The sequence below is a fragment of the Strongylocentrotus purpuratus genome, unplaced genomic scaffold (assembly GCF_000002235.5).
Source record: "Strongylocentrotus purpuratus isolate Spur 01 unplaced genomic scaffold, Spur_5.0 spur5_scaffold_3, whole genome shotgun sequence".
Lineage (NCBI taxonomy): Eukaryota > Metazoa > Echinodermata > Echinoidea > Camarodonta > Strongylocentrotidae > Strongylocentrotus > Strongylocentrotus purpuratus.
Genome location: NW_022145609.1, coordinates 9877955 through 9887982, shown reverse-complemented (window position 1 = coordinate 9887982; position 10028 = coordinate 9877955). Strand labels below are relative to the sequence as shown.

At 38.8% G+C, this 10028-nt stretch overlaps 1 protein-coding gene across 1 annotated transcript; it reads left to right on the top strand.

Moving 5' to 3' along the window:
- The first annotated feature begins 2794 nt into the window (after window positions 1–2794).
- Window positions 2795–9192, top strand: LOC115919006 (adrenodoxin-like protein 1, mitochondrial). Its single transcript, XM_030996757.1, has 6 exons — window positions 2795–2996; window positions 5213–5270; window positions 5928–6034; window positions 6867–6954; window positions 7563–7615; window positions 8259–9192. Exons 1-6 carry the CDS (start codon window positions 2822–2824, stop codon window positions 8360–8362), a joined length of 585 nt encoding a protein of 194 aa, XP_030852617.1. The 5' UTR covers window positions 2795–2821; the 3' UTR covers window positions 8363–9192.
- Window positions 9193–10028: the final 836 nt, after the last annotated feature.

The following is a 10028-nucleotide window of genomic DNA, read 5'->3' as shown; positions in this document are numbered from 1 at the left end:
CCTTCTCTCTCTCTCTCTCTTATTTATTTGTTGGTGGGGGAGGGGGGGAGGAGGCAAGAGCCCTTCGCCCACGTTTCCCTCTTTTCTTTTTATTCTTCTTCCTCTTCTTTATTTCCTTTTATATTATCTTTCCCTTTCCATTTCCCTTCTCTCTCTTATTTATTTTTTTGGCGGGGGGGGGGGGAGGGCAAGAGCCATTCGCTCCCGTGTCCCTCTTTTCTTTTTTTCCTCTTCTTTCTTTCCTTTTATATTTTCTTTCCTTTCCCTTCTCTCTCTCTCTCTCTCTCTCTCTTATTAATTTTTGGCGGGGGTGGGGGGGGGGGAGGGGGAAGGCAAGAGCCCTTCCCCCGTTTCCCTCTTTTCTTCTTCTTCCTCTTCTTTCTTTCCTTTTATATTTTCTTATTCCCTCTCCCTTCTCTATCTCTCTCTCTTATTTATTTTTGGCGGGGGGGGGGATGGCAAGAGCCCTTCGCCCCCGTGTCCCTCTTTTCTTCTTTCCCTTTTCCTCTCCTTTCTTTCCTTTTATCATCTCTTTCCCTTTCGCTTTCCAATCTCTCTCTCTCTGATTAATGTTTTGGCGGGGGTGGGGGGAGGCAAGAGTCCTCCGCCCTTCCCCCGTTTCCCTCTTTTCTTCTTCTTCCTCTTCTTTATTTCCTTTTATATTCTCTTTCCCTTTCGCTTTCAAATCTCTCTCTCTCTCTCTCTCTCTCTTATTTATTTTTTGGCGGGGGGGGGGGGAGGGGGTAGGGGGAGGCAAGTGTCCTCCGCCCTTCCCCCGTTTCCCTCTTTTATTCTTCTTCCTCTTCTTTATTTCCTTTTATATTATCTTTCCCTTTCCATTTCCCTTCTCTCTCTTATTTATTTTTTTGTCGGGGGGGGGGGGGAGGGCAAGAGCCCTTCGCCCCCGTGTCCCTCGTTTCTTCTTTTCCCTCTTCTTTCTTTCCTTTTATCTTCTCTTTCCCTTTCCCTTTCCCTTCTCTCTCTCTCTGATTTATTTTTTGGCGGGAGGGGGGAGGCAAGAGTCCTCCGCCCTTCCCCCGTTTCCCTTTTTCCTTGTTCCTCTTCTTACTTTCGTTTTATATTTTCTTATTCCCTCTCCCTTCTCTCTCTCTCTCTCTCTCTCTCTTTCGTATTTATTTTTGGCGGGGGGGGGGGATGGGGGATGGCAAGAGCCCTTCGCCCCCGTGTCCCTCTTTTCTTCTTTCCTTTTTCCTCTTCTTTCTTTCCTTTTATCATCTCTTTCCCTTTTGCTTTCTAATCTCTCTCTCTGATTTATTTTTGGGCGGGGGGGGGGGAGGCAAGAGTCCTCCGCCCTTCCCCCGTTTCCTTCTTTTCTTCTTCTTCCTCTTCCTTCTTTCCTTTTATATTCTCTTTCCCTTTCGCTTTCAAATCTCTCTCTCTCTCTCTCTCTTATTTATTTTTGGCGGGGGGGGGGGGAGGAGGCAAGAGTCCTCCGCCCTTCTCCCGTTTCCCTCTTTTCTTCTTCTTCCTATTCTTTCTTTCCTTTTATATTTTCTTTTCCCTCTCCCTTCTCTCTCTCTCTCTCTCTCTTATTTATTTTTGCGGGGGGGGGGGGGGGGGGGGGGGGTAGGTAAGAGCCTTTCGCCCTTCCTCTGTTTCCCTCTTTCCTTCTTCTTTTCTTTCTTTCCTTTTATATTTTCTTTCCTTTCCCTTCTCTCTCTCTCTCTCCTATTTATTTTATTGGCGGGGGGGGGGGGGGGAGGTAAGAGCCTTTCGCTTTTCCCCCGTTTCCCTCTTTCCTTCTTCCTCTTCTTTCTTCCTTTTATATTTTCTTTCCCTTTCCCTTCTCTCTCTCTCTCATTAATTTTTGGCGGGGGGGGGGGGGGAGGGGGGTGAGGAGGAGCCAAGAGCCCTTCGCCCCCCCCCCCCGTTTCCCTCTTTTCTTCTTCTTTTTTTTCTTTCCTTTTATCTTCCCTTTCCCTTTCCCCTTTTTCCTTCTCTCTGTCTCCCCATCAACATAGTAATAACGAAAGAGAACACTCTGTAATCAAGACCATTCCATTTTATTTAATACATTTTCGATATATTTAAATTGGCAACTATTACCTTCTGTCCTAGATCCTCATTTTAAACGACTGATGCGAAAGACTAGTCGACGCACCCTTTCGAGAAAAGACCCCCCGCTTTTATCGAAAGGGTGTGTTAAAACGGTGCTCCGCTCTCAACGCACCCTTTCGAGAAAAGCGGGGGGCCTTTTATCGAATGGGTGCGTTGAGCACACCACACCGCGCCGCGCCGCACCGCACCCTTTCGATGAAAGCCCATCGGAGTAAGGTCCCATCCAAAAAATTACAGCCTCATGATCTAAGATAAGGGGGTGTTCATATGGCTGAAATTTGGTAATTTTGGTATCGATTCTAATCAAATATTTGTATATATTAATCATAAAGATATCAACGTTAGACTCGCCTGTTTGCATGCCAACTATGCTTCAAGGATTTTCTACGCAAACTTTTATTAAAAAATATGTCATTGGGGCAAAATGGACCATATAGGTACGGGGCAAAATGGAACAGGGTTCCGTTTTGCCCCAATTGAAAATAACATAAAAATACCAAAGGGTGGGTTTACCCCCCAACCCACCCCCCCCCCCCCCCCCCCCCCCCCCCCCCCCCCCCCCCCCCCCCCCCCCCCCCCCCCCCCCCCCCCCCCCCCCCCCCCCCCCCCCCCTGCGTACGCGCCTGCTACTAACACTTATTAAGTATATATCTCTATGAGATATTTTAATTTTGTTGTAATTACCATAGACTCTACGTCATGTAATGTACATTGTCGATTAGACTCTATGTCATAATTCAAGATGGCGCTGCCCATGAAGCAACTTGTGTGCCGATTTCGTAATATTTTACCCACTGTTGTACGCTCCTTGAGCACCAAACAATTATTCACAAATCATTTTCATTCGATTAGCAGTAATAATCACATGAAAATAACCCACTCGACGGTTGTCTTACGTCATATTCATGCTGCAATTGGTACGTATTTTTATTTTTTCGTGTCAATCCTGATGGATCATTTTCACCCTGTCCCAGCCATAGTAATTGCCGTACGGTTGGACGAGACTTGCACACATACCTAACATACATGTAGCTGCATTACTACATCCGAGCGCGAGCTGACTGTGTATTAAAAGCTGTGCTATTGATTCTCTTCATTTCAAACACCGCTGTACAAAACTCAACTGAGAGCAAGAACTTAACTTCCCAGAAAGGTGTTGTTAGATCTACTCGTTAGTTGCGGATCCAGGGGGGGGGGGGGGGGGGGGGGGGGGCTCAATATTTCAAACACCACTATTACCACTCCAGCAAAGCATAGAGAGTCATAGACCGAAAGCTTCAGTCTCTCTAATCGTCGGTTGTTCCACTGAGACTACGTCTGGCTCCACTAGACCTCCGATTATAGAGACTGAAGTCTGGGGACCTCTTTCTGTGAGGCACTGTACGGAACAAATGGTTCGGTTCGACCGGACCGCGATGAATGAGATATGCAACGAGATTTTCACTCTTTACATCCTCATAACTGCTGCAATTACAACACAAATTAAAAATAACATATATATAGCTTATTTGACTTACGATAGCTTGCTCATTTAGATCCTAAATTAATGATTAATCCGAGAAAGTCTCGTCGTCAACATTATCCGTCTTGGTTTTAGTTGATGAATATTCATTTTTTCTTTTCGAACGTCCAATAGCTACCGTAGCTACGCTACGAGTCGGCCCAGCTTGACCAACGAACTCCCACGAAACGAGTGCTCTGAGCTCTGATTGGCCATTTGGCTATGTTTTGGTAGGTGGACCCGGAAATATATCGGCCGCCGGGTAATATTTCGAATGCATGAACGTACTGCTTCGCGGATCTGAGATACAAATTGGATAATTCATATAAGTAAGTCCGTAAATTACGTATTTAATATTAAGTTATCAAATTTTGATAACTGTAATTAGGACAAATGACATACCGACCTAATTTACATCTGATTTAGAAATCAGAAAATTAGATCTAAATAAAGAAAATCGGGGAGAAAATGTCGCGGACGAAAATATGTACATAGCCATCCCCACGGTACGAGATCTCTGGGTTGCCATCTGTATTGGGGAATGACAACAAATGTCAGTTTTATTAAAGAAATGACCCAAATCAGATGGTTATTGCTGTCTAAGAGAGTCAATGCCAAAGCGTGTATTGACCTCTAGCACTGCATGCTTGCTGTGACGCGGGTATTTTTAGACCCATACACAAATACACACATAATACACACACACCACACAATATTGCATAGGGGTCTTTAGACTGTACACAATCATGTCGATGCAGCTGTAAGCAAAGTTTGACACTAGACTTACAATCTGAATTTTTAAATTATTCTTTTTAACATCAGTAAGTTAAAAAAAAAGTGTATTTTACTGCTATTTAGGTGTCATCAATTGTCACTAAAGTACTGATTTTGAGATGAGTTTTTTACAGTGGTGTTTGAAATGTTGAGAATCAAAAGCACAGCTGTCACAGCCAGGATAGTAATGCTCCTATGTGTGGCTGTTACTACTGTACAAAACTCATTTGATTTCACTAAAAATAGGTAGTTAGTGACGATTGATGACACCTAAATAGCAGTACCGGTCAAATACAATTTTTACAACTTTCTGACACTGACGTTAGAAAGAATAATTTTATAAATTCAAATTGTGAGTCTACTGTCAAACTTATCGATCAGCAGCATCGGCATGATTGTGTGCATTTGTGTGTTGTGAGTGTATTGACTATTCATGTATTCCAATGCTGCCTATTAACACGTAGTGCAGTGCTAAAGCTCAATATGCATTAGCATTGACTCTCTATGCTTTGCTGGAGTGAAAGCTTGCAGTGTCAGATAACTTTCAAATTCGGAAGTAATTAGCATATTTTCGTACTCTCAACTTATACTTGCTGTTGTTAGTTTAGCAGCGAGGATTTTGATCTCTAGAGTGTATTAAAAGTTGAAATATGATTAAATGTATGCCTTTTAAGTTTGGGTTAGACACTTTGGACATTTGAAAGGGACACTCCAGCAAACTTAACTTACAGTGTAACTCATATATTGGCTGAGCCTGTGAACATTTCTTTTGAAAAATGTAAATGAATAATATTTCTTATTTTGAATGTCATTTAATATGGATTAAAGCTTTATTTTTTATTTATTTTCAATGCACAGCTGGTGGACTAAGGCATGGTGATTATGAATATGAAGAGCCAAAGTCTCCTGAGGACGTGTAAGTTAGTGAAGGATATTAAGCAATCAATGCTTAATTAAGAGTAGATATTAATGTAATTAAAAAAAGTGGGCCTTCCAAAATGCCTGTCTTTTTTTTTTTATTCAACAAAATGAAAGCTGAATTTGTTACATATCAATCAAAATATTTGTAAAAATATTCACTGGTTCAGTTATTTTTAAGCCTGTGAATGCCTTTGGAGAAGGCCAATACATTTGCTTTTATGAATTGTCAAAAGTATGTTCATGTATATGATGAAAAATCTTATATCAAATATCACTTTGGTGGTGTTGAAACTTGAAAGGTGGCAGAAGATAAACATAACAAATAAATGCCAGTTTTCAATATTCTTAAAATTCCACATCATTTTGAATCTATTTTTATTTTTTAGTCGAGCTCAAATGATTTTCCAGCATGATTTAGTTTGTTTAAAAGTTTTGTTTGGTTTAACTGATGCAGTCATATTGAATGTATGAGTCCAGGGAGCATATTATTTGATCCAACTGTATAAAGGCATACATATATTTATATATCATGAAAGAAAAATGTAGAAATTTCGAATCATGTTATAGTTGAATGATGATGAACTCCCACTTGTATGAATATTGACGTTGTTTGGACTAATATCATCTTTTGTGTTGCCCGTTGTCCTTCCAGAGTAACCATCACCTATGTGACGAGAGATGATGAGAGAATAGAAGTGAAAGGAAAAGTTGGTGACAATGTCATGTATCTAGCTCACAGACATGCTATTGAAGTAGAAGGTAAGTTCATTATACAGTGCCTTTGTAAGTCTGAGAATAATGGACTTGTGTTAACCCTTTAGCAACTAAACCGCCCAAAACAGCCCCTCCTTTTACTCACTGTAAATGGTATCCATTCTAGGGTCTACCATGATAATGTTATATGTGCGTAGTCCTTACGATGTCTCCAGTAGGATTCTGCATAGAAACATAGCGCATGTTTCATATTGTTCAGAACAATGTCAAAATGAGAGCTATATTGCGACATCTTCCAGTGTGTAATAGGCCATTTTTACAAAATGTCTAGTTGCTAATGGGTTAATAAATGTCATGTACGAACGAGAGAGTCACATGGAAACAAGGAGACTGGCAGGTGGAAGAAAAAGGGGAGGGGTGAGAACTAGGAATCAGTACATTTTGTGTCTAGATCATCAGATATTCTGTTTTTGTTATTTTTACCATCACTCTTTTCAATTATACCTTCATACCTTCATTCTTTTATCAGGGGAATGGTAGGTAGTGAAATTTAAAATTGTGCCCCTCCCCCCTTCCATCAAACAAACAAATATTGCCATGTAGGGAAGAAGAGAAATGTTAGTCATGTGTCAGACTAGAAGCAATATGAAAAATTCGTAGTTTGTAAGGTTTAAGGGGTACATAATTAAAGAAAAAATAGTTTGATTGAAAAGTTTTGCATCCAAAATATTTCAAAATATAAATGTATACTCAGTTCCTTTTGGGGTAAAGTTTTCAAAAGGTTTTGGAAAAAACACTAAGAGTAAAATAGAATGAGGAGCAAATAACTTCACTAGTTTATAAGTTGAATTGTCTTTTTTCTTTTGCTTTCTAACAGGTGCTTGTGAGGCTTCTCTTGCATGTTGTACCTGTCATGTTGTCCTACAAGATTCATATTATGATATACTACCAGAATCAACAGAAGAGTGAGTTCACATAATTTCTCTTTTATAAGTCAGTTTCATGTATGAGTTCTTATTGTTAACATTTTTGTTAATGTATAGCATACTTTTGTGTGTTAGACAAATTGTCAATTGCCTTTTTTTTAATATACACCATATATACCCTATTTCTGTTCTATGATAAATAAGTTCTGATAAGACAAAATGGCAAATTTCCTATAGAAGGTATAAGGTATTTCCCTAGACCAATATTTCATCCAGCGTAAATATATGAATGTTGGTTGGTTTTTCTAGATATCCCAACATTGAACAACTGTAAATTGTATACAGTGGGCTGGAGGGTGCACCAATGATGCACCCGCAAGCCTACTGTATATCTACATCACCATCAAGCCGATACTTAAAAGCAGCATCTAACTTTTAATTGATATTTCGTCACAGTCCAAAAGATGTTGAATCTTAGTTTTTATTTGTTTGTGTTGTACATAAAGTTCTGTTATGATATATTTGAATGCCAAAATAACATATTTTGTTAATCAAGCTACTTGAGAACAGAAAATGACTAAGGTGGTATTCTTGGTAACAGTAATGCAGTTAATATGACGTTATTTTATATTTTATTTTTTCTTCAGAGAGGAAGACATGTTGGACCTTGCCCCTTTTCTGACGTCAACATCAAGATTAAGTAAGTGTAGTATAATTGCTTATGTCAAGTAGAATATTTCTTCACATTTTGAATCAAATACACAACTAAAAAGATATGTGGTGATTGATGCTGGAGTGTTGCAACCCAATACCAACCACCCAAATTATAATTCCTCTAGTTTGACTTGAGGAATTATGTTAAAATGCCCTAGACAAGTTATATTTTTGCTTGCCTGTCTTTAAGAGTTCTTGGACATGGTCAAATGGGCAAGTGATTGTATGATAATGTATGATAATGTAATTTACATTTGAACCTCTATACAAAAGTGGATTATGCTGAGATGAGAAAGAGAGAGCGAGAGAGCGAGAGAGAGAGAAAGAGAGAGAGGGAGAGAGAGAGAGAGAGAGAAGAGAGAGAGGGAGAGAGAGAGAGAGAGAAAGAGAGAGAGGGAGAGAGAGAGAGAGAGAGAGAGAGAGTTACGAAGAGTGGATGTGAAAAAGAGCTCAGTATATTCTACTATTTGATAGGAAAACAAAGGATGGAGCACTCCTTGAAAAGTAGAAATTGTGAAATGGACAAATCATGAACAATGAATGTAATCTTATGTATTTGTCCTTGAAAACGTACTTACTTTAATAGCTTATGTCAGTTGTCCTTGATTTCTTCCTCTCACCCGTTACAGGTTGTCAAATTATTTTAAGCAAAGAGCTGGACGGCATGGTGGTGCAGCTCCCGAAAGCGACTAGGAATTTCTATGTAGACGGCCACGTACCCCAGCCCCATTGACCTTCACTGCTCAGATGACCTTGAGGCTGATGTGTGGGGTCATGCAGGGTTCATGAAAAAGGGTCAGACATGATGACTGTTGGAACGATGACATTGTGAGTTTCTTGGTTGGAAGAAGAATCTGTTGGGAACATGCATCCTGTTTGTTCTTTTGACAATACTTGAACAGTGTGGAACCTCATGTGCAAGGATGTTTTCCTTTAATCACGGGTGCCAGTTTTCAGGCAATAGCCTGAAGTCAGGCCCTGGCGAGTTATTTTCAGACCACAGTTAAGGCTTTTTTGTGTACAAAATAGCTAATTCTAGGTGATTTTCAGTTCCTCTGATCAATTCTAACTGGCATCCCTGCTTTAATGAACAATATGTATTCTGTATCTACATGTATAATACTCATGGTGGTGTTACACAAGTGGGTTTGATATTATATTGATTACTGCAAAATTTCTACACGTGTCATTTTAAAGTCAATCTTAAGTAATAATGTATGATACCTGTATTATTTTCCCAATGATATTCAGTCACACCACTAAATCAACTCTTAATGCCAGTCTCATGTAAGTCTTGTTGGTGTGACCATGTGACTGAGGTATAAATACCTGATCAATGTGAATAATAATGTGATGCAATAACATATATGGTCAAACAAGTAGTAAATCTACCCCATATGCAGTTTGGATAATCTTGGATTTCCTTCAAATTGGGGAAATCCAATCAAATGATTTGCTTCTGGCTATCTGTGTGCTACTCAAGGGTAATGGGTACAGTGTATTTATAGTCCCAAGAAAATAAAAAAAAGGAGAATACATACACAATGTTTTTTTTTTTTTTTTTTTTTTTTTTTTTTTTTTTTTTTTTTTTTTTTATTGTTGCTCATATTTACGTATGCTTCAATTGTTCCAATTTAAAGTTGATGAATGCATAAATCTAGCTCGGCTTTCACACTGATATTTCAGCAATTGATGAGTAAAAAAAATATGCCACCTGGTAATTATTGTCAGCCTCTGAAAGAATCATTGTTAACACCTTGCTTGGAGATAGTGAATCATGGCACTTGCTCACTCGGTTTGTATCTTTTGTTAGAATAAGTTTGTTCCTGAGTATGGTAAGCGTAAGAATTCGAGAAGCATCTTGGACTATGAAGTACAAACAGTACCTGTTTTCTAATGTCGTTCAAAGTGCAGTGCTGTTTTCAATCTACCAGTATTTACATGCATGCTTGTATTATGGCCAGTATAAATGATTTTTATTTTCTTACCCCAAGCTCATTGCCAGAATATTGTCTTTGGAAAAATGTTGCTAATTCTTTATTTTTAATAAATCATCAAAGTAAATACCAGGTATGTACTTCAATTTCTGAATAACATCTAATTATTCTTAACAGAAATACTTGTTTGATCTTGTTTGGTGTCATTAAATACAATGATGTCATTATGAAATTAATCAATAAAGCTATTATTGTGCAATGACTGTAAATACATTGATAGTATTCTTATAGATGTACAACATGCAGTAAGCTAAAGTACACCAGTGATAAATACATGTAATTGTACTACATTTGAAGCGCACAAATAATATTCTTGTATACATGATTATATTAAACCTATACATGTACTAATTGTTTTTAAGAGAGTTTATTTCTTTTGTTGTGAATGCTTTATCATCTTCC

What these genes read in the sequence shown, in the direction of transcription:
- LOC115919006 (XM_030996757.1), top strand. Translation starts at nt 2,822, where the DNA reads ATGGCGCTGCCCATGAAGCAACTTGTGTGCCGATTTCGTAATATTTTA. An exon ending in TCATATTCATGCTGCAATTG is followed by an intron (nt 2,997 to 5,212) that starts GTACGTATTTTT and finishes TTCAATGCACAG; the next exon opens with CTGGTGGACTAAGGCATGGT. An exon ending in CTACCAGAATCAACAGAAGA is followed by an intron (nt 6,955 to 7,562) that starts GTGAGTTCACAT and finishes TTTTTTCTTCAG; the next exon opens with AGAGGAAGACATGTTGGACC.